This window comes from Thunnus albacares, chromosome 11, assembly GCF_914725855.1.
Source record: "Thunnus albacares chromosome 11, fThuAlb1.1, whole genome shotgun sequence".
NCBI classification, from domain to species: Eukaryota; Metazoa; Chordata; class Actinopteri; order Scombriformes; family Scombridae; genus Thunnus; species Thunnus albacares.
This window is the reverse complement of record NC_058116.1, coordinates 2,854,144-2,879,632: the sequence shown is the minus strand read 5'-3', so window position 1 is coordinate 2,879,632 and position 25,489 is coordinate 2,854,144. Positions and strand designations below refer to the sequence as shown.

General features: G+C 41.1%; 1 protein-coding gene across 3 annotated transcripts; it reads left to right on the top strand.

Annotated features, from left to right (window-relative positions):
- Positions 1-649: 649 nt before the first annotated feature.
- ankrd50l (ankyrin repeat domain 50-like) lies at positions 650-23,763 on the top strand. Of its 3 annotated transcripts, none has more exons than XM_044366171.1 (5): positions 650-931; positions 6,103-6,925; positions 17,940-18,157; positions 18,975-22,533; positions 22,910-23,763. In XM_044366171.1, the coding sequence occupies exons 2-4, from the start codon at positions 6,477-6,479 to the stop codon at positions 22,520-22,522; spliced, it is 4,215 nt and encodes a 1,404-aa protein (XP_044222106.1). In that variant the 5' UTR covers positions 650-931; positions 6,103-6,476; the 3' UTR covers positions 22,523-22,533; positions 22,910-23,763. The 3 variants fall into 3 exon arrangements, with proteins under 3 accessions (XP_044222106.1, XP_044222108.1, XP_044222107.1); XM_044366173.1 differs by lacking the exon at positions 650-931 and adding an exon at positions 1,798-1,954; XM_044366172.1 differs by lacking the exon at positions 650-931 and adding an exon at positions 5,797-6,013.
- Positions 23,764-25,489: the final 1,726 nt, after the last annotated feature.

Genomic DNA, 25,489 nt, shown 5'->3' with positions numbered 1-25,489 from the left:
TATTTACAAATGTAAACAAACCTACAGTATCAGAAAACAAAAGTAAACCGAAGCCTATTTCTACAGTAAAAAAAAAATAATTAAAAAAAACTGTAAATCGAAAAAATTGAGAAATCTACATATTGATTTAATTAGAATCTTATAATCTTAGAAACTTTTTTTAACTTAGAAAGTCATAATTTAGATTTACTAAATCAGAGTTATGAGGCTATAAATCCAAATTAAGAAATAGTAACTCAGAGGTATAAAATAAAAACATGACTTTTGAAAATCTTGAAATACCATGTCAAAATTATGACTTCATAAATTAAAAATAGCTGACTGAGTCAAAATTATTAAAATTACTAAATCAGAATTATAATATTTATTAAACATAAATCACCAAAATTTTGATTTAGAAAGCAATATAACCTGCTTACTCATAAATTTGATTTATATCACGTTTAACTTAGGAAAGCCAAAATTTGCACTCTTTTGACGTTGTAGGCCTATTCTATCATTTTGATTTACCATGAGAATTACATTTTTTTTAACCATCAATTTTTGTAATATCCTGTTATGAATGGGTCCATAAGCATGGACCTCCTTGTCTGAGAGTAAAACTAGTTCTGTAGTCCAGTCTAACATATCCGTGTCAGTCCTGCCCTGCAGAGGATGCCATCAGACACCGTCCTTCAGTTTTTGTCAGCGACATCCTTTTTGATAGTCAGCCAGGAAGCAGAGAGAGTAGATCTCCTGAGAGACGGAATGAGACAAAATATCAGTCTGTGAGATGCACAGAACACATTTCTACCAGAAGTGTCTCTTAACCTTCAGTGTGATGCTATAGGAGGATTGTGGGAGAGGATACACGTGACTGAATCCGGTAAAGTGCTGCGGTTTGTCGGCAAGGAGTCGAGCAGGGAGACAGAGATGTGAGCGGTCCTGTCAGGTAAGATCACGTTAGCTGGATTTAAAACTCAAACACGGCATGTTGAGGGTAATTAGAGCTATGTTCGACTTTCTGGGGAGCTCGTCTGTCGGGGTCTAAACAAACTGACAAAGTATTTAGTCAGTGCTCTCTGTTTTTGTTTACAATGGCGTCGAATACTGCGTCTGATTATCGAGGTCAGTCAGTAAAAACACACATTAGCATATAGATGATGGTTTTATTGCGCCTGTAGTTTCGTGTGTGATCAGACAGGTGGAGGGCTGACGGGCTGCAGCGGATCACCTGTAGATTCCGATAGTGTGAAAAATGTGACAATAGTGAAGCCAGGAGCTGATTGGCTGTGAGGTTTATGTAAAATAATACATATTAGCCTGCAGTAAGATGAGTAATTTATGTTTAAAAAGCATGAAGCAGGTGATCCGTGGATAAAAAAAAATAACATAGCCTAGAAGTAAATAAAAAGGTAAATCGAAAAAATCATTCTTTTAAACAGCAATACCACTGGTGTGCATTAAAGGATAAGGCTGGTGATTTATATGTTTCCTCTTGTCAACAAATCCCATGTGCAGAACCAAAGCAACAATGATTTAATCTACTTATAGCCTAAGTATTGTGTGTGTGATGATCTTATTCCTCTGTGCGTAGACCTCCGTCGTTGTCCAAAAACTATTAAAAACATGTCAAACAGCCACTACGCTGCACTGGGTTCCTTCGTCCGTGAAGGCAATGGTTACTGCAGTCTGTTTAGAAACGGCTCCAAAGACTAATAACAAAGTCCTTTGAGAAATTTACAGGGTAGTAACCTACAAAGTCAAGAGGTTGTGATATGTAGCACAACAAGCTGGCAAAGCTCTGTAAACAGAGCTGTTTGCACATCCTCAGTGGTGTCTGCCGTACAAGGAACTGCTCTCCTGAGAGTGAAAATGTGATCGCTGTTATTAGTCTTTGGAGCTGTTTCTAAACAAACTACAGTAGCCATTGCCTTCAGGGTCGAAGGAACATCACTCAGTGCACACAATACTTGTAAGTAGATCAATTCATTGTTGGTTTGGCTCTGCACATGAGATTTGTTGACAAAAAGAAAAAAAATATGATTATCTTTGAAGTATGGCGCTGAAGCTGGGAGGCTGTTAGCTTAGCATAGCTTAGCTGGTGGAGAGGAAACAGCTATAAAGACTGTGAATATTCAATATTCATTAGATGGACACACAGGAATCTTAATAAATGCTGATGTAAAATCCCTTTAAAAAATAAAATAAATGCCACAAGATATATGAAATTATATTTAAAAAATATAAATATATTTAATAATATGTAAACAAAACTAACATTTAAAGGAATAGTTTGACATTTTGGCACGTATAGGGCTGACTCCCCCTAACATGACATATAGTTGTTTTTACATTACTATTTGTGTATGGATTAAACAAACAAGATGTGATTATTAGTGACCTTTAGGGCTGGTAGTAGGCCTATTATCTAGCTGTTTCCCCCTTTTCCAGTGTATGCTAAGCTAATCTAGTCACCACCTGGCACAAGCTCCATATGGAAAAGTTCAGTGTCTGGGGAAACACACTTTTTCACTCTGTTTCTGAGAATTAGATGAGAAGAGCAATACCATCCTCATGTCTGCGTTAAGAATGGAGCTGAAGCTTGGAGGCTATTAGCTTAGCAAAGCTTAATCGGTGGAGACCAAAACAGAGCTAAAAGAAAAGTGAATATTCAACAAACACAACTCCTAATAAGTGCTTATGTTGTGACTTCTGCTTAAAATAACACTTTTGGAGACAAGGTGTCTCCTACTTCACTGTGTAGTCCATTCTCAGTGTCCTGGGGGCTTCAAGTTTCCACACCTCACTTGTGTAAGTTGCACACTGGATCATGACTGGCTCCAAACAACTTGTGATGTCACATAATCAACTATGATTTAATATAAGAAAAATCTGCTTTGCAAATGTTTTTATGAGGAATGAAATGGATTTGACACGTTTGTCAGACTTAAAGAATTCACAGAATGATTTTAGGTATTTTATATTTACATTCAGTAACACTGAATGTAAAAAAAAACGTTCTTTATGTACAAGAAAGTCCAAAGGGCACCTTCAGTATGAGTACACCCTTTGAAACTTCCCCCTTTCAGTAGATGAATGTGTCTTCTAGTGTCCAACTCTGACACAAACATTTACTGGTCCCATCCTCTTAAATGTGAGGATGTGCAGCTTTTCTCCATTTTTTTTTCTCCGTTTTGAACTGTTGGTCTGAAAAAAAAAAATCAAGATGTCACCTTGAGGTCAGAGAAATTGTGACTTTTTTTATTTTGCTATTTTATGACATTTCATAGACAAAAAATAACTGATATATTAATTGATAATAAAATAATTGTTAATGGCAGCCTTAGTTGTTGGTAAATCAGTAGTTTTACAAACTGAATCTGAGAAAGAAAAACAATGGATCTGTTGCTTTGCATCATCTAAGTAAGTCATGATATCACTGCTTCTTCAAAATTTTTAGTTATATATTGTGACTTATCCAAAATGTTCTTAGTTTTTTTTCCATTTTATTATGGATGACTTGTACTTTGTGAAGTATTGAATGATTGCTTACAGTTTGCTGAAGCAGCACTGTGGGCTACAGTTTAACTACTTAAAATGGGAAGTAAACTGTTGTGAACTGTTGAACTGTGACTGTGGGTTAGATAAATATGACTCCTCCATGGACAGCATATCAGTGAAGCTCCATAAAGACACTGCTGCTGCTGCTGCTGCTGCTGCTGCTGGCTGTGTTTCCTGCACCAACGTCTTTACAGACTACATGCCAGGTTTTGAGGGCTTTGTAAATACCACAAGTAATGAAAAGAATGTAGACAACTTCACTGCCTGGTGCCAGTTCTCCTCATTACTGTCATCAGTGCCTTGCTAAAACAACACATCTCTTCATTTTCCAGTTCATTTTCAGTATTTGGCACTTCCCAGTCAACAGCGTACAACATGTGTCATCCACCTGTAGGAGGGTGTATGTTGGTCAGAGAATGGTATAACCATACAGGCTAAATGCTACACATGGCCATCATGTTGTAGATGATGTGCACAGAAGTCATAATCTGACAGATTCAGCTTAATTTATCTGATGTATGATCAGTCACTGGCTTGAAATGTGGGGCTATGTTAAGTTTGACGCTGAAGCCTCCGACAGTCCTCGTCCGGATTTCTCAAAGATTTTTTATCAGAAGTCAAACCATCTTGTTTGGCTTTTCCCTTTCCATTTTAAAAGTTAGTTTTCATTTGTTTCCCTATTTTTACTTTAAATGATCTCATAGTATAAAAGTGATGGTAACTCTGAGTGGTATGAATGCTGCTATTACGTCACCAGCAGGCTTTTATCAGATTCCTTCATTATAACTGTGTGATTCATCTACAGCACACCCTGTGTCCCAATCAGTGTGTGCACACTGGATACATGATAAAATGAAATACAATTATGGGCTTTGCCTAAAAATACAACACAATGTGGAAATTGAGCAGTTACTAACAGCCGATTATATAGTGGGAAAAAAATGTGGAGTTGTAAAATCTTTTCTGATTTGAAATTGGCCCCAGTTTCTTGAAGTCTGGATTTTTTCAAGAGGGAAATTTATAACTAAAATTAAAAAATATATATAAAGTATAAACATGAAATTAAGGCAAAGAAAGCAAGGATTTCATGCTGTTTGATGAAATGAAATTATAATGAATAGGTGTATCTTTAAATCCAGCAGATGGGGGATGTAAAAACAGGACTAGGTCAAAACCCAATATGTGGCTAGACAGTGTGTGAAACGCTAGAGGGCTTTTAATTTGAAACAATGGAAGGAAGTGGCGACATGAGATGACCAAGTCCCTAGGAAGTGCACCGGGCTTTGACTGAAGCCAACTGGCTGTGTTTGGAATCGCATACTAACGTACCGCCTACTACATACTCAGTCAATATGTACTGCATACTGCCTACTAACTGAACAATTAAGTATGCCATTACCAGCAGACTGTTCACACTGAACTATACTCAAGCAAGATGGTCATGTGACTGCATCACATAACTGTATTGATCACAACATCTGGTCTCACCCATCCAGCAATCCCTTCTGTGAAAGCAAATTCCCAAAGAGGCCTTATTTAGATAAACTGACCACATATTGGGAATCTAAATGGTTACTTTGAAAAACTATTAAAACTTAATAGAGTGACATATTAACAGTCCTACAATGAAAATTACAAAATATTAATCTCTGCCATTGCTGACAGTTGGTGCGAAATGGGATACATAGGTTTGGCAGGCCTTTGGCCAGCCACTGGTGTCAGTCAGTCAGTCAGTCAGGGACAGACGTGTTTGTAGGGCTGGCCCTGCTGTCGCAGTCCACCAAAAAAAATGCAATTAAATTTAAAAATATTTAGGGTGAGAAAAAATAAATTGCACCAAACTCCCTTAATTAGAAATAAATTCAGACATAAATAAATAAATAAATAAATTCATAACTTAAAGGTGATGTCTTCAGATTGCTTCTGTTGCCTGACCAACAGTCCAAAACCCAAAGATACTCAGTTTACCAATTAATGAGTGTAATGTGGCTTTGCCTGCATAAATCACTTAAAACTAAAGCTGGAGGTGTAATACTGCCCTGTGGCTGAACCTTGACCCCAGGTAAACCTTCCCACCTGTCAACTGTGGAATCGCTCCCAGCCACCAGTCCTCTCTCTCTCTCTGTCTCTCTCTCTCTCTTTCTCTTTCTCTTTCTCTCTCTCTCTCTCGCTCTCTCTCTCTCGGACATGTCTTGACAAGCCGAGAAACACCAGGGGAGGGAGGAGACAAGGAAAAAAAAAAACAAGAAAAACCGGAGAGCATGAGAAAGAAAGACTGAGAGGGAGGTGTGGGGTTTGAACAGAGGGAAGGGAAAGAGCCGAGGACATGAGAAAGAAAGGGGAATTCCATGCTGAAGCTGCAGTCTGGGATCGATGCTTTGAAATCTTTAAGAGGAGTGAGACAGAAACTGTGAGGAGAGAAGACTGTAGCTGTAACTGGAAGACAGAGGACGACTCAGGCAGGGGAGGGGTGAGATACAGTGTCATTATATCTGTGAATAACATGCTGTCAGTTCCTCTCTTGACTCATTCTTTCCCCGTCTTTCTGATTACTGACAGAACAAGATCTCCAGGAGAGGCTCCATGAATGGTGGTAACTGTGAATCCTCCTCTTTGCTTTGCCGTGTCAAACCCAGCAACAAAAAAGTCAAGACAAATCCAAATGAAGAGGTGAAGCACTAGCTGACTTAACCTTTCGCTGACTCCTCTTCTTGTCAGCCTTACTCCTCTAGACCTGCAGGGGAAGGACAACTACTGATAATAATCACCTGATGCAACACTCTCGGGAACTGACAAACTGAGGAAATATCCAGGTCTTGTCCAGAGCTGTCACAAACTAGAACTATCACCAGCTGCAGCTCAAACTAAAAGTTGGAGTAAAATTACTGAAGGAGTATGGGACGTGGAGTTCCGAGCACTGAGTTGTCCCCTGGATGTCAGACGCCCAGGAATCAATGAGCAGCAGCGGACTTGGCAGCAGCTCCAGCTTGCTTCAGGGCCGGCGTTTCTACTGTCGGGAATGGGTCCTGGACAAGCTGCGGCGTTGCCTGGATGCCCGCTCCATGCCGGGCCAGATGCCTGGGCTGCTGGTGACGGGGGGCCCCGGTGCTGGGAAGACTGCCCTGTGCACCGAGGTGGTGTGGCCCACCTCAAAGGCAGGGCTGGCAGTTGGGCTGGCATCTCGCTGCCTGGCATCCCACTTCTGCCAGAGGGAGGATCAAAGGAGTACAGTCCTGTGGAGGTTTGTCCTGGGCCTGGTTGAGCAGCTGAGGGCCTCACCTCTCCTCCCTCCTGAGTACAAAGAGATCCTGAACAGCCCATCTGTATCCTCTGCTCTGGAGCCTCTTGCCTGTCAAAGAAACCCTGATGACACCTTCAAGAGGTTTGCATATTTTTTAAGTCTTCACTCCAAAATTCTCAAAATGAGGATGTCATTTCTACCTTTTTTGATGTGACAGTAACAAGCTTGATCTTGAATAAGGTTTTATTGAAGCAGATTTGAGGGAAATTTGAAGGTTGTCAAATGAGAGGGAGAGAGGAAAGTTGCCAAAGGTGCACGGCGTGTACGTGCATGTTCAAGAGAGCAGCTTGATACAGCAAAATGAATGTGCAGTATCACCGAAAACCTGCACCACAAGTTCTTGTTTTGTAAATGGTCTGTTTTCAACATTCGAGTGTTGTGACCAAAAACGTCCGGTGTTTGTAGTCATTATAGACATGATAAATAATTCATGATGATGTCATCTCATCTATTGTCAGCTTTAATCCGAGATCACTTTGATGACCCAGTTTTGTTACATATGCACTCACCTGAAAATCTTAACTGACTACGGTTGAAAGTAGGGAGATATTTTAAAACAGTATCGCAATAAGAATAATTTTACACTATCAGTATTGTTGGGTAATATGTAACTGATAATATCCGATGAGGCGTAAGTTCCATGATTTAATGAAGTCATAAAACAACACAGCCGGTTATTATCCTGCTTATATGATGGCTAGTTATTATCAAATTAGTATATCAGTCATTTTATTTGTTTATTATTATTATTTATATTATTTTCATTATTGATTCATCTATCATTATTTCTCGATTAATTGATTAGTTGTTTGGTCTATAAAATGTCAGAAAATTGTGAAAAATGTTGATCACTGTTTCCCAAAGCCCAAGATGATGTCATCAAATGTCTACTTTTGTCCCGACCAACAGCCCACAACCTAAAGATATTCAATTTACTGTCATAGAATACTAAAGAAACCAGAAAATATTGAGAAGCTTGAATCAGAGAATTTGGAAATGTTCAAAAAAAATGACTCAAAACAATTAATTGATTATCAGAATAGTTAGTAATTTAATAGTTGGCAATTAATCAATTAATTGAATGATTGTTGCAGCTGAAATGATCTTTTATCATTAATTTAGAATGGCAAACAAACACCTACCTCATAGGTCTACACTTAAACTGAGCAGTTTCTTAAAGTTAATCCACACCTTCTAGCCAATCAGAATCCTGGATTTTCAGTGGCCATCGAATATGACACTATACACTATGAGAAATGGTGTCGACTGTCAGAGATTCTGCTATAACATTTATACTTACATGTGTCAGGTATTTAATTTGCTGAATCGGCCCAAAAAATGTTCCTTTGTTCCACATTCACATATTAACACATATCATGGAGGCTTTTATCCATATGACCTGCTCCTAGATACTGGTATATATTAACATATAGAGAATGTATTAAAAAAAAAAAAAATCATGTATAAAATCAATCAAACTGATGCATGAAAATTTTTTTGTAGGTTGTTGTAAAACTAAAATAATTTGAGCTTTTATTTACAGTTTGACATCACTAATATGTATACACTAATGATCAAATTCCACTGAAAACTGATAAACAGATTAATTATCAGCCACAGTATCAGCAACACTGCAATAAAACGCCCATGTAGATAATTATAAAAAGCTCTGCTCTCTGCCTAGAAAAATGAGTGAGTGAGTGTCAAACACATTGGCAGCTCCTGCTCATGTCGTGGTAAAAAGCCTGAACACTTTCCTAACCCATAAAAGCTTTAAGGCTGAAACCATTTTCTTCTAAATAGAGGTGATTCTCTGCAGGTGTTTAGACTGTCAACAAGCTGTCAATGTAAAGCCATGTGGTTCACTATCAGCGAAGTAAAGACAGGCAGAGACAGTCACAGGAAAAAAGACTGCACCACCTATTCTTCCTCGTCTTATATTTATTCCTCCTCTCATAATGCAGCCCATTCACTGCACACACAATGGGCCTCCAGTGTGAATGAATGCTACAGTGTTATTTACGACACAACATCCTTTCAGAGAGGGGGGGAAAAAAAAGAACAAAGAGGTGAAAAATGCCTCCCGTACCCCGGTGACTGTCTCAGCTGCAGTCAGTGAGGTCACCCTCCTCACCAGGACTTTTTCACTCTCTCCCGGTGTGTTTACTCTGCGATGAGTTGGAGCCCTTTTACACTCCTCCCGTGTTTGCTCTTCTCTGGTGTGAAGTACCGAGCTGGATTCCACATTCCCCTCAGACTGGCTCACAGCCAGCAGCTGTTTGTGTTTGGAGCTCTGCGGGCGAAACGCCGTCATGTGAGAACAGCCGTTGACAAACTGATGAAACACAGGCTTGAATTGGCAGTGAAAGGGCGTACATGGGCCGTATGCCTTGAGCCCGTTGGTAGCTCTCTGTAGTCACCAACTCGTTAACCCTTCACTGGACTTTAATGTAATGCCTGACCCTCTGCCTGGAAGCTTCTGCCTTTAGATTTAAAGTTCAAAAGGTTCCTCTCTTTCTGGGAGTTCAAATCATAATGGCAGAAACTCTTGTGCTTTCTCCTCTGATTGCTGATTTGGGTGTGATACAGGTCACTTTCACACCTATACTGTAGTTTGGTAAATCTGGTTCATTCTGTGAAGCTTCTTTCTTGCAAAGAAATAATTGATTATGAGCATAGTTGGCAAGACTACAGCTGGATTTCTTACTGTACAGTATGTGATAAATAGTGATGTGAAAATCCTCACAGTCATGTGCTGACATACATATCTGATACCATGGCTACCATGTGATCTTTCATATTTTTATAGATTGCTTATTCAGATGGTTTTCTTTTAACTTCACAGCAGTTGATTAAATAATGGTAAAATCACATATCTACTATCATAAAATTTGGTAGTTGGACTATTAAGCTTTCACACCACAAATGATTTGCACTAGAGTTTGCTTAAAAGGGTACTCCACTGATTCAGCGTTGGTCTCCTATAACACTAAAGATAGTCTTTTTTATTCCGCACATTCTTCTTCCTTGTCAAATCCTGGCGCCTACATTACCCACACTGCTGACAGTTTGATTGGTGATTCGGATGTGTTATGCTCGTAGTGATTAATATAGCCTCAAGTGCTAAGTTCAAGCAGAGATGAGGAGCAGGCTACAGAGGGCTGGCAACCTCACTTCTTTCTAACTTCACGCCTCGACATTTTAAAAAAAAATTTTAATTTTCAAACTTGTAATCTTAAGCCCCAAATGATGCAAGTTATCAGATTTTCTACATCTCCTCTGGAGCTACAAAAGGCTTTATACAACTTTTAGGCAGTAGTACACCTTGAGACCTGTAAACAAACTTTGATGGGTAAAATTGGTGGTGTTCTCCTTTTAACAGCTATCACACCAGCCTAAATGAACCAAACCAAACAGACAAATGCACCAGATTTTGTTTGAGCTACAGCTAACATGTTACTGTAGGTGTGAAACTCACCATTTTGTAGACTCTCCTCCTGCCAACTCTGCTACCTGGCTCGACGAGGTTTTCAAATGTAAACATTGAAGAGAAGGTGGAGTGTATGAACACCAGCTATGATCCCAACCACACAGACAAGCTGGACCATGTCTGTGTTCATCTCTGCATCCATCTCAACATTGGAGGAAACACCAAGGTAAACGTAGAGGGATTGAACACAAGCTGTTATTCTGGCCACATGGAACTTTTCTCAAGCATCCTGCTAGCCACTGTACAGGTGTTGGATAATAAACCAGATGACCTCCGTGCACAGATCAGTTGCCAACAGGATATCAGGAACTGTAATGCCCTTTGGTTCACTGAAACTTGGCTAAATCCTGGAATACCGGACAGCGCCATTCAACCAGGTGACTCTTTTTCTGTATTTGACAGAGGATTCTGGCAAGAAAAAAGGAGGAGGTGTGTGCTTTATGATGAATAAAGATTGGTGTGACAGTAGGAATATTGAAATGCTATCCCATTCCTGCTCACCTGATCTGGAGTTATTGTCAATCAAATGCAGACCGCACTTTCTACGAAGGGAATTTACATCAGTCGTGATCACAGTGGTCTACAACCCATCACAGGCGAGTACAGAGGCTGCCCTGTCGGATCTTTGCCGAGACTTGAACTGCTCACAGATTGGTAATCCTGATGCTCCGCTCGTTATAGCTGGAGACTTCAAACAGGCTAACCTTTAGAAGGTTATGCCAGACTTCCATCAACATATTGACTGCGCCACAAGGGGAGTAAACACTCTGGATCACTGCTACACACCATTCAAAAATGGCTACAGAGCAGAATTGCTACCCGCGTTTGGGAAAAGCGACCATGCAGCCATCTTGCTGAGGTCAAACTATGTAATCAAACTATGATGCATGCCCCCAGTGATGCAAGAGGTCAGGAAATGAGGAGGCCAGTCAGCGGCTGCCTTACAGTCTGCACTACATAAGCGGTCTTTAGCACGTTCCAGGACACCACTGTTGACGTCACCGATGACATCAGTGGATTCACTGAGTCTGTGGTGGATTTAATTTGTGAAACAACAGAAGCAACTGTAAAAAAAACTACAGTTAAATCATTCCAGGACCAGAAACCATGGATTACCAAATCCATCTGGGATGCCATAAACACACACACTGCAGCCTGTGACTGATGGACAATTATAAAGCAGCCTACAATGTAGGAAGAGCAGTAAAGGAGGCAAAAGGGGACTACGAGAAGAAAGTGGAACTACAATTCCAGGAGGGCAATCCCAGAAGCATGTGTCAAGGTCTAAGAACTACAATATGACAGATAGTGGACTTTGGGAAGAAGCAGGGAAGGAATTATGCCCCCCTCAGTATCAACGGGTCCTCAGTGGAGAGGGTGGACAGCTTCAAGTATCTTGGTGTCCACATCACCGAGGGGCTGACCTGGGCACTGCATACTGACTCGGTGGTGAGAAAGGCAAGGCAGAGACTGTTTCAACTCAGACACTTCAGGAAATTCCAGGTATCCCCTCAAATACTGAAGAATTTCTACTGCACCGTTGAGAGCGTCCTGACGGGGAACATCACTGCCTGGTACGGAAACAGCACCGAACAGGACTGCAAGGCCCTGCAAAGGTTCATTCCACTGAACACACAATGGGCGGTGCTCTACCCAGCCTAAAAGATATTTACACCAGGCGCTGCAAGAATAAGGCTAAGAGAATTATTAAGGATCCCAACCCGGATAACGGGCTTTTCTCCCTGCGGCGGTCGGGAAGAAGGTGCCGGATACATCAGGCCAGCACTGAGAGGCTCAGGAAGAGCTTCTGCCCTCAGGCTACTAGGATCCTAAATGAGGTCACTGCCTAAGACTGTCCCCCCCCCCCCAATCACATACATATATTTATCACTATTCCTATTCTATTTAAACTCTTGCACAAATTGAAGGAACTGACATTTACTTTTAGTATTTTTATATTGTTAGTCTGTGACTCATTGTTAGTGCTGCCTATCTTGACCAGAGCACTTTTGAAAAATAGATTTTTTTTAGATTTCTTTCATCTGAATAAGGCTCTCCTGGTCAAGTATAGTTCAAATAACAATGGAATAATAAAACACATGCATATCATTAAACAGTGTAGTGTTGCTAAAAAGGAATTTCATTGCCAGGTCATCTCTGCCTGTAAAAAATAAGAAATAAAAACAAATCTATAGTTTTCTCACTGATCTTCCCTCCTGAACTTAGCTCAATAGCAATGCAATTTTATGTATATAAAACCTTAAAATGCATGTAACATGTATAGAAGAATATAATAGATTAATTACAAGAAAAAGCAACAGTTACAAAAGAAGAAAGGATACAAGACAACCCCCCCACCCAGCCAAATACAGTAAAGAACCAGACTTGCACAGATACACATATACAGTCAGGTGCACACAAACAGTAAGTCTTCATGAGTCTGAGGAAACAGAAAAGCTTTTGTTTTTGTTTCTTGAGAACAAGACCAAAGTAATCTGGGTCTAATTCTAGGTTAGAAGTTAGAAGATGACTTAAGAGGTGTGACTTGGCTGTAGTCAGTGAGCAGGTCAGAAATAAACTGGGCAAAGTTAATTCTGTGTTGCACTAGGAGCCAGTGAAGTGATTTAAGTAATTGAGTGATATGTTTGGCAGAGAGCCAGCCTCCTTATTTCAGGAGGTTTGATTGTAACATGCACCTCTGCACAAGTCCAGATAAAGCTGAGGGTCACCCACAAACCCACAATCAGGGTCATGTGGGCTAGATGGAGAGGAAAACCTCTAACAGCAATAAAAGGTTCACTTCCTCTTCTGTAGAACTGAGTATATGCCTGGAGAGGGAGTGTCACTTTAATCAGATGACTAAAGCAAACAGAGGTATGATAAGCTTGTTGTGACCCAGAAGTAGCTGTGACCCAGGGCAGGGTTTAAAGCTGCTTTTAATTGCAGGATATGCTCAATGATAAAAGTCAAGGCTATTGTGTTGTTTAAGTAATGAAATGATTCACTGACATTAAGGCTTGGTCTTTAAATATTCTCTAAAGAAGTTTAATGTGTAAGTAACTGGCTAAAGAAACATACTATACATCAGGATGAATCATGTTTTGTACTGAAAAAAGTAAATTATTTTAATTCATCATATAAATTAAGCAAACATGTCAAACATTTGCTGGATCCAGTCTCTCAGATTTGAATATTTGTTTCTTTTCTCTGTTTTACGTCATTGTGAATTGAACATCTTTGAATTTTGGACTGCTAGTCGCATAAAACAGGCCATTTAAAGACATTACCTTGGAATGTGGGAGCTTGGGGTGGGCGTTTTTGGCTGGACCGCAACAGCGCGGCCAACCCTATAACGCATGTCCTTGAGTAAGTGACTAAGTGAATGATGAAGTTACTTTGATCTCAGTTTAGTGAGGGGCGGCTGCTCTGAAGGTGAGCTTGATTTTACTGTAACTGCGATAACTGGACGGAGGTAAGCCTCCTGAATTTGCGCCCAATTTATAATTTCCACTCGACTGAGAAAGAGGCAGAAAAAAGGCACCCAGAGGCATGAGAGAGAGCGCAGAGTTAAAGCACCCCAAATAACAATCACTCTAACAAAACACTCAATACAGAGTGAAAAACAAGAGACATCCGCAGAGTGAAACAGATGACAGAGCAGGGGGAGTTAATAATAATTAGAATAGTTATAATTAGAAGTAAAATCAGTTCTCTTTCAAATCAAACATCCCAAGATATGAGTGGAAAGTGTTGTTCTTGCAACTGCATTTATAACCTCTTTTTGACTCAAATGTAGCTTAACCATGTCATGTGATATGTTACTTCAGTACACTTTAACAATAAATATTACTGAGACCACAACAGAAAATTACAGATGAACATTTAATATCCAGGAATTCACATTATTGACACTACCACTGACTGTCCCTGTAACACACTGGCCACAATTTCACACATTGACCATACACGGTCCAGCCATATACTAGGTTCTGACCTAGTCTTGTTTCAATAAAAAAAAACATATCAATAGATGAATCAGTAATGAAAATATGCTGCCAAGTAGCCCCAATGAGATTTAAAAAAATGTTAATCGGAAGTGTGAAATGACCACAGTGGTTCCCTTAGTTTTTTTATAGGGGTGGTGGGCTACCTGGTTTGAAAGACCACCTCTACTAACATCATAAAAAAAGTAAAATATATTAACCTTCAGCTGAAAAGCCCAGAGGCAATATATCACATAGTTAATGTCATATATTTAAAGAATGTGGCTGTTGTGTAGGCTGTCATCCAATGACTAAATTCATCGTGAAACGAGATGCGTCAGGATATGGGTGGCTCACCGCCTCTGCTGAATCATTTCTTGGTGATATCTTATCACCAATAAATGATGCAGCTCTTCCTAACAAGTGACATTAAATTACATTTCCAGTGTGTGGGAGTCATATATATAAATTGTATGTATGAAGTTGAATGGACCTCATTGTTCTTTGAGTCTTTCAGATCGAGGTGCAATTACTAATGTAAGAATTTTGATTGCAACTCAAACAAGGCCGATTTGATTGAAGTATCATTTACATTTGAAGTCTTAATCATTATGGATGACTCATCTTACTGTACCTACTCCCTACGTACATGTTAATCCTGAAACTGATATGTAGTTATTGACCTCAGCGTGTTCAGTTGATGATCCTGCAGCTTTAAGTTACTCTTTCAGTTTCACAGCTTTCCACATTAGCCAGCTAACGTTTTCATGTATTTCTGGCATAGCAGCTTTGTTTACAGCTCAGATGACCTCTTTCCAGCGCTTTATAAACACTTCTGGAGCTGTTTCCTTCCTGCTAGTGTAACCGCATATTCTGCTTTTACAAAGTTGGAAACTTTGCTCATTTGGATATTATTAGGCATTAACATCCCATATGCAAAATGCTCTGTTGATCATTTTTAGGCTGAAAAGTCTTTTTTCATACTATGTTTTTCACAGATTGAAGGTTGTTTCATTTTTTCTTTTTAATCTTTTTTTGGTGACTAAAGGTGACTGGACCCTTTAGTCATTCTTAAACATAGACATTAACACTAATAACAGTACACATACACACACACCCTGTGTTTATTGCAGGATAATTGACGGGAGTTCAGCCTCTATGTAACCCATTTATACCAGACTGCTGTCACGGTTTAATTGCTGTTTGTCACCTTTAAAACAAGATCCTCTTCTGCATGTGTTCTGTACAAATCACTGCTGAACAGAACACAGAATTAAATCAGAGTTGGTGCACATATATTAACTAAACATGTAGTTGACTTTCTAGTCAGTAAATGTGATGTTTGTAATGGAGAATCAGCATGTCACTGTGCTGTAGGTACAGTGGTGTCTATTTGTTTATTGACACTAATATATTCATTAAATGCAACGTATCAGATTTTATAAGGGACTCCGTTGTTATCTGTGGTGTTTTTACAGTCCACCAACCTCTACCAAGATGGACAGTCAGTCCATGTCTGAACTGGAGACCATGTCTGAAATACTGGAAACTAACAAATAAGAAAGATAAACATCAGGAAATTTAAGATTTTTCTTAATTTGTTCATTTCATGAAAAGGTAAAGCAATGTTCTACAATTATATTTCACTATCTGTTACATTCTAAAAGCTTTGATGCTTGAGGATGTTAGAAGTCAATGTTAGTTTTCATTATAGGATTAGAATCAGTAATCCATTAATTATATCTTCTCAACCCTGACCAGGTCTAAGATCTCCCACTGCTTAGCTTTGTTAGGACAGGGTGAACAGCGCTTTCTATAATAACTAGGATTACTGCATACTCAGCACCAGTGTAGGTGTTAGAAAACAGTTGATTTTTGGTTTTGGCTCAGGCACATTTCTACTGCAGCAACAGTGGCCATCCGGCAGACGTTATCTTCGTTCTCAAGAGCTCCCACTTCCTTCATACAACTCACACTTCCATGATGTTGTGATGAAGTTTTCATTCTCCAGCAGCTCTGTACCTTATGTTAGCTGCAGGATTTCATTCTCCTCATTTAAACTTGCCTCAGGTCTTAAGTCTAGGTGTAACTGGAATCCAAGAAACCCTTTGTTGTTTGTGCTTCTACACTGGGTTCATTCATTCATTTGTACATTCAGGACTTGCATTACTTGTCCTTCCGCTCTCTCTCCCTGCCTTTCCTGCCCCGGATCTGTCTAACAAGAAGCAGGAAAGACAATTCTGTAAACTAAGATAATCAGTTAATCAGTGAATTCCACCTGCATTATATACAATGTATGTATTAAGTTTTTATTTAATTATTGTATTGTTTTAATGTTTTAATTGGTTTGTGAAGCGGGTTTAGGCTGCAACTGTGCATAAAATGAGTTACTATTATTATCTTTGTTATTTGGTCAGGAGTAAAAGGAGTTACAGTAGTGTACAGCTAAGTGAGAGGAAATAAAGCTTTGACTTCGAGCATGTCACACTGAGGAAGTTTAGGATTTAAAGGTCAGGAAATGAATGTAGTCTGTGGGAGGACCTCAAAGAGAGATATAAAAGTATGCAGTGGTATGAGAAGATTGTGTGTGTGTTCATAACCTGTGTACACATCAACCCACATGTGTGTATGTGTGTGAGTGTGGCCAGGGTGAAGCAGGACATTTCAGAGGTTCCATTAACCTGAGTCACCATCAGATCACAGCGGGACGTTGGTGCTGATTATGCTCAATAAAGACAGTTACACTGTGATTTCATTTTTTGCCAAACTTAGCATTTGTTTCTGTTTTTTCTTCTTCTTCTTCTTTTTTGGCTGTTTCAGTGCTTCTCTCTTAGCCAGATCTGTCTTGAAAAAAAGATTTTAATCTCAACGAGACATTTACTTGTTTAAATGGGGGAACATTTTAAAATAAATTAAATCATGTTCTAATGTTTAATTGCAGTAGAAGATATTACAGTATTTTACATCATAGTTGTTTTATAAAGTTAAAGGTTTGAGGTAAATGCTCTTACAGAATCTCTCACAGTGCCCTCAGTAAAAAGGAGGGTGCCAAATTCAAGCCATCACTCGGGCTAATGTCAGTTGTTAATTTCGTAAACTATAGCTGATAGAAGCATCTTGCATTGATTGTCAGTTGGCCCTCTTGTGATGTTTGTTCGACCGGAATTAGGAAATTAGTGTAGTTCTGTGTAGAGTTGTTTTATGCTATTCACACTGACTGTATCTAAAAGGCCGAGATGTATGCTAAGATTGTTTCTAAAATATCTTAAATGGAAAATGAAAGTAAAAAGGCAACAATACCTGTCTGTGCTTGAATTGGAATTGCCTGAAGTCATGGCAAAACTGCTGCCTGCATAGTGATGGAATGATTTCATGTAGTGTCACTGACTTTATATGCGAGAGGTTTGACTTGCTGTGTTTATCTGTCATGTAATCACACTGCAGTCAGTATAAAAAAAAAAAAAAAAACAGTTCATGTCTCTTCACTCTATATCGCTCATCCACCTCCAATTTTTGACTTTCATCTCCCTCATCTGTCCACGACTCCTGCATTTTTTTATACGGATGTTTTAAATCTTTAATCTCTTACTCTGTTTCTGTTTCTTTTCTCATATGTTCATAGATCAGTTTTGGAACCCCTGTTGGACCTTCCTCCTCCTGCCCAATCGCTGATGCTTGTGGTGGACTCCCTGGATGTAGGATATGGGATGGGAGAGGGAGATGGAAAGAGCGGCTCTATCGCAGAGCTCCTGGCTGCCAATCAACACCTGCTGCCTGGCTGGCTGCTGCTGGTCTGCTCTGTCCGCCGCCACAACAAGGCTATCTGCAAAATGTTTTCAGGTATGAAGAAAGAATGACTCATCTTATAGGGTGTTGCACTTTAAGATAATATATTGTAAATATGAGTCTGTGAGGGGATAGTCACGTATGTGGTAGATATCAGGCAGTCATGATCAGACGGTGAAATCACTATTTGAAATGATTGTTTTCTTATTTGATCAAATTTTATCACTTATCAAGTCATTTTTAATAACTATGGATCGACATATAATACACAAACAATAGCTCTAAAAATTACTATCAAGGCACACGGGAGATAGCCCTGATCATGATGTCCACATTCTGTTTTACTCATCATGATAAAATCATTATTGCAGGTGATTGTAACATTCACATTAACTATGCATCCAATGATTGTGCAACTACTGATTAAAAAATACAGTTATATGCTAAGGCTTAAATCAGTGGAGTGAAGCAGGTTTGTGTACACATCCACATTTTGAAAAAAATGTAATGGCCTTAAAAAAAAAACCAGAAGATGAAAATACCATTATATGGTTGTCAATACAGGTACAGGAGATGAAGAAATGGATAGAAAGGCCATGCTAGGCAGAATGAGGAAAGAAAAAGCAAAAATGCAGATCCTAATGTTATTTCATACAGTAGGTTCTGGTGATTTTAGCATTCCCTGTGCCATCTGCTTTCTTATTTTGGTAGTTTTGAACAATTTGTTCACAGTATCACATGGTGAATATCAGTGAGAGACAGATTGAAAAACCAAATTAGCATAATGTAGGACTGATAAGAGTCTATACCAGACAAATATGCAAAACTATCTTTCTGTTTAAAAAAAATGTTGCTATCTCCTTTGTTGTAGGTTTTCGTAAGCTCTGTCTGGATGATCTGCGGAAGCCCCCACCGGTCCGCGACGTGCAGCAGTATATCCTCTGCCGGCTGGATGAAGAAGCAGCACTTCGCCGCCAGCTCACCCCTGACACTGCTGACATGCTGAATCTGCTGCACATCAAGAGTGGCGGCTGCTTTCTCTTCCTTGAGCGTGTGCTGGACGGCGTGGCAGCTGCCCTAGTTGGTCTGCGGGAGATCCGGGACATCCCCGGGACTCTCAATGGCCTCTACCTTTGGCTGTGCCAGAGACTCTTTCCCCGGGGGCTCTTCATCTACATAAAGCCACTCCTTAATGTGCTCTTAGCTGCCCCGAGGCCCCTCACACCCCAGCAGCTGTTCACAGCAGCCTGGACACATGACACCTCTCTCAGCATCCAGGACTTCCAGAACAAGCTCCGGACACTCTCTCCACTCTTAATTGATGGCCCTGGGGGCAGCAAACTACTTTTTCATGCCAGCTTTGCTGAGTGGCTGACAGATGTCAAATATTGTACACAGAAGTACCTGTGTAGCAGAACAGAGGGTCACAGCATGCTCGCCATGGCTCTGACTCTGCAGGGACCCCACCTGGACATTGAGGACACTTGCCAGCTAGCCACACATTTAGTTTGCTCAGGTCACCATAAAGATAATCCTTCATTATTGGCACTGTGGATGCTGTGGGCAGGTGTGCCTGCTGTTACTCCTAGCTGCAGCAGTGCCCTCAGTACATCCTTAACTCAGCCTCCTGTTGTGGTCAGTCAGGAAGTCCTCCAGCTGTTAATGAGGAGTGGGCTCATCTCTACAGCCTGTTTTACAAATGCACACCCAAGTGTTGGAGTGCTTTGTATAGGTGAAGATGGAACTAATGGACAACAGACATTTGAAAGGGAGGGCTCTATAAAGAAGCTGCTGGACAGTGGGGTGTCTGTAAACCAGTTTGGTTCTACAGATGGACAGAACTTGCTGGCCAGTGCAGCCCTCGAGGGTTCTGCAAATGTAGCCAAACTTCTCCTGACACACGGATCTGATCCACTGATCAGTGATCATCAGGGTCAAACGCCACTGACCTTGGCCTCCAGGCAGGGCCATGTTGAAGTTTTGTCTGTGCTTCTGGAATGGGCCAAGAACCAGCAGCCAGAAACTGCAGTGCGGATGATGGAGCATGTCGACAATGAAGGCTGGACAGCACTGCGCTCTGCAGCTTGGGGAGGACACAGCGAGGCAGTTAGGCTTCTGCTGGATGCACGAGCAGATGTGGATGGATGTGACGGTGAGGGCCGGACTGCTCTCAGAGCTGCAGCCTGGGGGGGTCATGAGGAAACAGTCCTGACCCTGCTGGACTATGGTGCACAGGTTGACAAAGCTGACAGCAAAGGCCGCACACCACTTATTGCTGCTGCTTATATGGGACATCATGAAGCTGTGGAGATATTGCTGGACCACAATGCAGAAGTTAACTTAGCTGATGGAGATGGGCGCACTGCCCTGTCAGTTGCTGCCCTCTGTGTCCCTACAGCAGCAGGGGTCAAAGGTTATGGGGAGGTAGCAGGTCGGTTACTGGAGCGTGGAGCAGATCCAGGACACAGAGATCATGATGGAATGACACCACTGCTTCTTGCAGCCTATGAGGGCCATGATGACATAGTTGAGCTTCTGTTAGAAGCTGGTGCTGACGTAGATGAGACTGCTGGCCCTGATGGCAATGCCCCGGCTGCAGCTGCTGTTACTCCCCTGCTGGCTGCTGCAGCAATGGGCCACATGAGGACAGTGTCACGGCTGCTTTTCTGGGGAGCAGCTGTGGACGCCATTGATTGTGAAGGCAGGACGGCACTCTGCCTGGCAGCAGCAAGGGGCAGCACTGAGGTTGTCCGCGCCCTCCTGGACCGAGGCCTGGACGAGAACCACAAGGATGACCTCGGCTGGACTCCACTGCATGCTGCTGCCTGTGAAGGTCATCGAGCTGTGTGTGCTGCTTTGACAGAGCGAGGCAGCATGGCACGTGTCGGAGAGATGGACATTGAAGGACGCACTCCTCTTATATTGGCTGCCCAAGAAGGTCACTGGAGCACTGTCAGGCTGTTGTTGGACAGACGTTCTCCTATTGACCATAGGGCATACGATGGACATTCTGCTTTGAGTGCTGCTCTGCTGGAGAGCCATGCTGAGGTTGCAGAGCTGCTCATGAGGCGAGGGGCTGACACTGATGTCCGGGACGCTGAGGGACGGCCTTTACTCTACCTCCTGGTGTTGGAGAATCGTCTTGAAATGGCTATGCTCCTCATTGAGAAAGGGGGGGTGCCCCTGGAGTCCCGAGATTCTGAGGGCCGTACAGCGATTCATGTGGCCTCCTGGCAGGGATGTGTGGAGATGGTAGACCTACTTTTGAAGCATGGGGCGAACCCCAATGCACAGGATACAGAGGGGAGACCACCAATGCATTCAGTGGCTTGGACAGGACATGCTGAAGTGGGATGTTGTCTCCTAGGAGCCAGTGGAGTCAATATAGACCTTGCTTGCCACCAGGGAGCAACAGCTCTGAGCATCGCTGCCCAGGAGGGACATGCTAACATTGTTGCAATGCTTCTGGAAAGAGGTGCAAATCCCAACCACATGGATAAATATGGCCGTAGTCCAGTCAAAGTGGCCGGGAAACACAGGCACTTCAATATTGTCAGGCTTTTGGAGAACTATGGAGCCAAGCCATACCTAGGCCTGCTGCCTCACTCCAGTACTGTCTCCCCTGCAAAACCCAACAAGATCCCTTCCTCAGGCATCTCAGAGAGTAATGGAGGTGAAGCCGCAGCTGCTACCTCCTCCTCTTCAGTATCTTCTCCCGGCTCCACTGCAGAACGATTTCACTCCATGCAGAGCTCCCAGACCTCATCTACCTGCCACTCGCTAGCCACGGTGCAGACAGTTCCAGCTGACAGCCTCAGCTTTATCCAGCAGATCCAACAGCACTCACTGCCCCGCAGTCGTAGCCGTCCATCTACCCTCCCTCCAGGGGGCTCAGGCATGGGCAGCCTCCATGGAAGCAGCCAGAGGCATCCCAAAGGCAGCCCTCCCCCTACTGTTTGCACAGTGACTGCCATAGTGCACAACTGTGAACTGCCTCAGAAAGGCTTGTCATCTGGACTTGAATATCATGACAAAATGAACAAACAAAACTTAATAACAGCAGACAGGACTACTTACACAGGTGGTAAATGGCACTCAGTCATGGCTTCCCTGGGGATAATGCCAGGGCAAGACAGCCCTGCAGTAGGTGCTAAAAACAGAGAGAATCCCCCTCTTGGCTACCCATACAGGTTACAGAGCCCACTTCAAGGGGAAGCTTGGGATTCTCTACCCCAGAAGAACATTTTGTCACCTTCTTGCTACAGTTTTACGCCAGCCCCACCTTGTAGTGCCTTGCCAGAGGATGTTATGGTCACTATGACAACCACAGACCCCCAGCTTAATCTTAAACAGGCCATCAAACTGCAGTTTGAAGGTCCCACCAGTTCAGCCTTATACAAAAGAGAGACACCCTTGTGACTGGTGCTCAAGTAAGTGACTTAAGTTAGTCATTGCTATACTTTCTTCACATACATTTTTCTTTTACTTTGTTAGAATATGTGGATTAGTGCTGAAACAATTAGTTAATTAATTAATTGACTGCCAAATACTCTCTGGTTCCAGTGTCTCCAACTTGAGGATTTGCTGCTTTTCTTAATTTTAAAAATGATAAATTAGGGTTGAGTGATTTAGTTATTTAGAAAAACGTAATCAATAATGAAAATAATCACTAGTTGCAGTCCCAGTGTTGTTCTTTACAGGTTATTTTGTGGTATCAAAACAATAATAGTTTTCTCTGGTGGCATACATTCAGAGCATTCTTAGGAGTCAAATATTTAATGACATTATCTTGTTTTTTTTTTACAGTTAAGGGGAAGGTGGTTTTCACCATGTACAATGACTTTATGGGTTCAGATGAGAGGGGAAGGAGAGAGGTGATCTCTTTCTCCACCCACCTTCAGAAAACCAGAGGAAGAACGAACTGAATGACATCAAAGCTTACTTACATTCCTGCCTTTCCATTGCCTGTTGTATATGTTGAACAGGGCTCTCACAGACAAGATGATGCTGATTTGTTTAAAATGTAAAGCACAACTGTGTTCATTTTCAATGTGGATCTTATTTTCCCTTTTTTGTCATAGTGTCATCAGCACCAGAATGACAAAAAGACTTTTTCTTATTTTGTTTTAATTTATTTGGCCCTAGAAGACTGAGTCTAGAGCCATATGTTTTTAACAAGACACTGTTAGCTCTATAGTGACTCACTGTTATGGGGAAAAGTCTCCAGGTTATGTTCTGAATTGTTCAAGCAGTAAACAACTTTGTTTAAGAGCTTTAAGCATGTGGCCTTGATCTTTATTGAAGCCTTTGATATTTACTATAAACTGGATTACATCCCCCATACATCCTTTGCTGACAACCAAAAACAGTTTGCAGAAAAGCAAACCAACCAAAGCCCAACCCAGTGCGGGGTTTATGATACAAACTATAAAAGACAGCCAAGTTTACTGAACCAACTTGGCTCTCTCACAGTGTGCCTGTGAGCAAGCTGGAAGGAAAATGAAAATTGGACTATAAAAACTGAGGGTGGATGTAGGAGGGTTGTTAATTCCAAACTCGTATGTGGCCTAAAGACATTTCTAGTTCTTTATCATTTTTCATTGGATTAATATTTAAATACATTCATTAATTAAAATGGCAAACTGTGCCGTAATTATCTACTTTGCCCTGTGTGCTTATTTGAGACTGCATGTGCAAATGTGTACTCTTATTGTATTTCATGCACTTTACTACTAAATGTCATGGAGGGCTTCTGATGTGGTAGCACCAAGCAGAGATGAAAGACTGGCAGCGGGCTGATGGTAGCCACCTGGGATGATACAACAAGCACTTCTGGACAGTTTTGAAACTGAAGAAAGGAAGGCTCTGGGCACAGGTCCAATAGTTATTCATCCTCAGTTTTTGTGATATTTTGTATCAGTAAAACCTTTTATATATTTGGACCTTTGGAACTACGTTTCAGAACTGCATTTCCCATGTGTACTTGCATGAAAAAGTGCAGGTGTGTTCTATTTGATGTCATTAAAAGGTTTAAGTTCCTCTTTTGTCAAACATTTTCCCTGCCCAATAAAACTTCAACTTTATTATTTAATACAATGGAAACCGCTTATAGTGATCGCATCTGTCCGGCTCAAATTGATCACTATAAGCAGATGATTATTATAACCAAATCTTTTTTCTTTGTCTTTATTTCTCATGCAGATTGCCATCTAATAGGCATTTGTATATTAATTACATGAATATAAAGTAATGAAATGGACAGCATCGCTATTTACTGAATTTAATGACTGTTTCAAAACACAGTACAGGTCTCCAACTTCCAGTGCACCAAATTGGACAGTAATCTGGTTTTTTGCCAAACTCTGATTATAATTCTTGACTTTTTTAAAAGTTTTCTTGCTGAATATAGGAAATGAATGCTGTTTTTAATGACTTTTAAGTCTTTTTAACTGATCATTATTTGCTTGGCCTGATCTTGGCAGTTTGAGCCGCTGACAGCTTCTATGTGGACGCCACTGCTGGCAGAGCTGACGGCTGGTGGAGCTAATGGTAATTGCTGTATTACAGCTGCTGGTTGTCAGAAATCCAAGGCAGTGTCTGAAATACAGTTGTGGGTTATCCTCTTGAGAGACTGTGTTTTCCAAAGATATGGTGACAGATCCTGAGCTGTCTGGGTTCAAGGCAGAGCTCTTAACCATTGAGAGCCTGAAAAGCAAACCACTTAACCAGCAAGCTAAACTGCACTCCCACCTAGTCGAGCTGGAGACTGCTAGACAAGACGCAAAATGAGCACTGTAAGCGGACTACTTGATTACTATAAGGAAATTATTTTAACAGCATTTGTATAGGAATGATTCTGTCCCAAGCTTTTTGATCCATATAAGCGGTTGATGACTGCAACAATGATCACTATAAGTGGTTTCCACTGTACTGGTATTGGACTGAAGTGTGCAGAGCCTTTCTTTCACCATATTTGATGCTTTTGCCCTTCCTGCACTTGACATTGTGCCCTGAGTGCAATGATCTTCTCAAAAGGATAAAGGTGAAGTTGAAATACTGCTCTTAAGAGTCATATCTTTTCACTTATTTACTTAGCTCCAGCACAATTCATCATACACAAGAGATTTTTACAGTCAATTGTACATATGACCTGGTCAGATCCTCTGCTTGGTCTCAGCACCTACTCTTAATGATGAATTATTTTGTGTTTCAGAATAGCCTCCCCAAGCTTTCAAACCTCCCCCTTACTTAGCCTCTTGCAAGGCTCTGTCCCGCTTGTAATTCTGTATATTTCTCATTCATCAGTCTCTTTGAAAAACTGAAGCTTTTTTCTGAGGTAAAATTTGAAGACCTCATCACTGTAACTGACAATTACTTTGTTAGTCA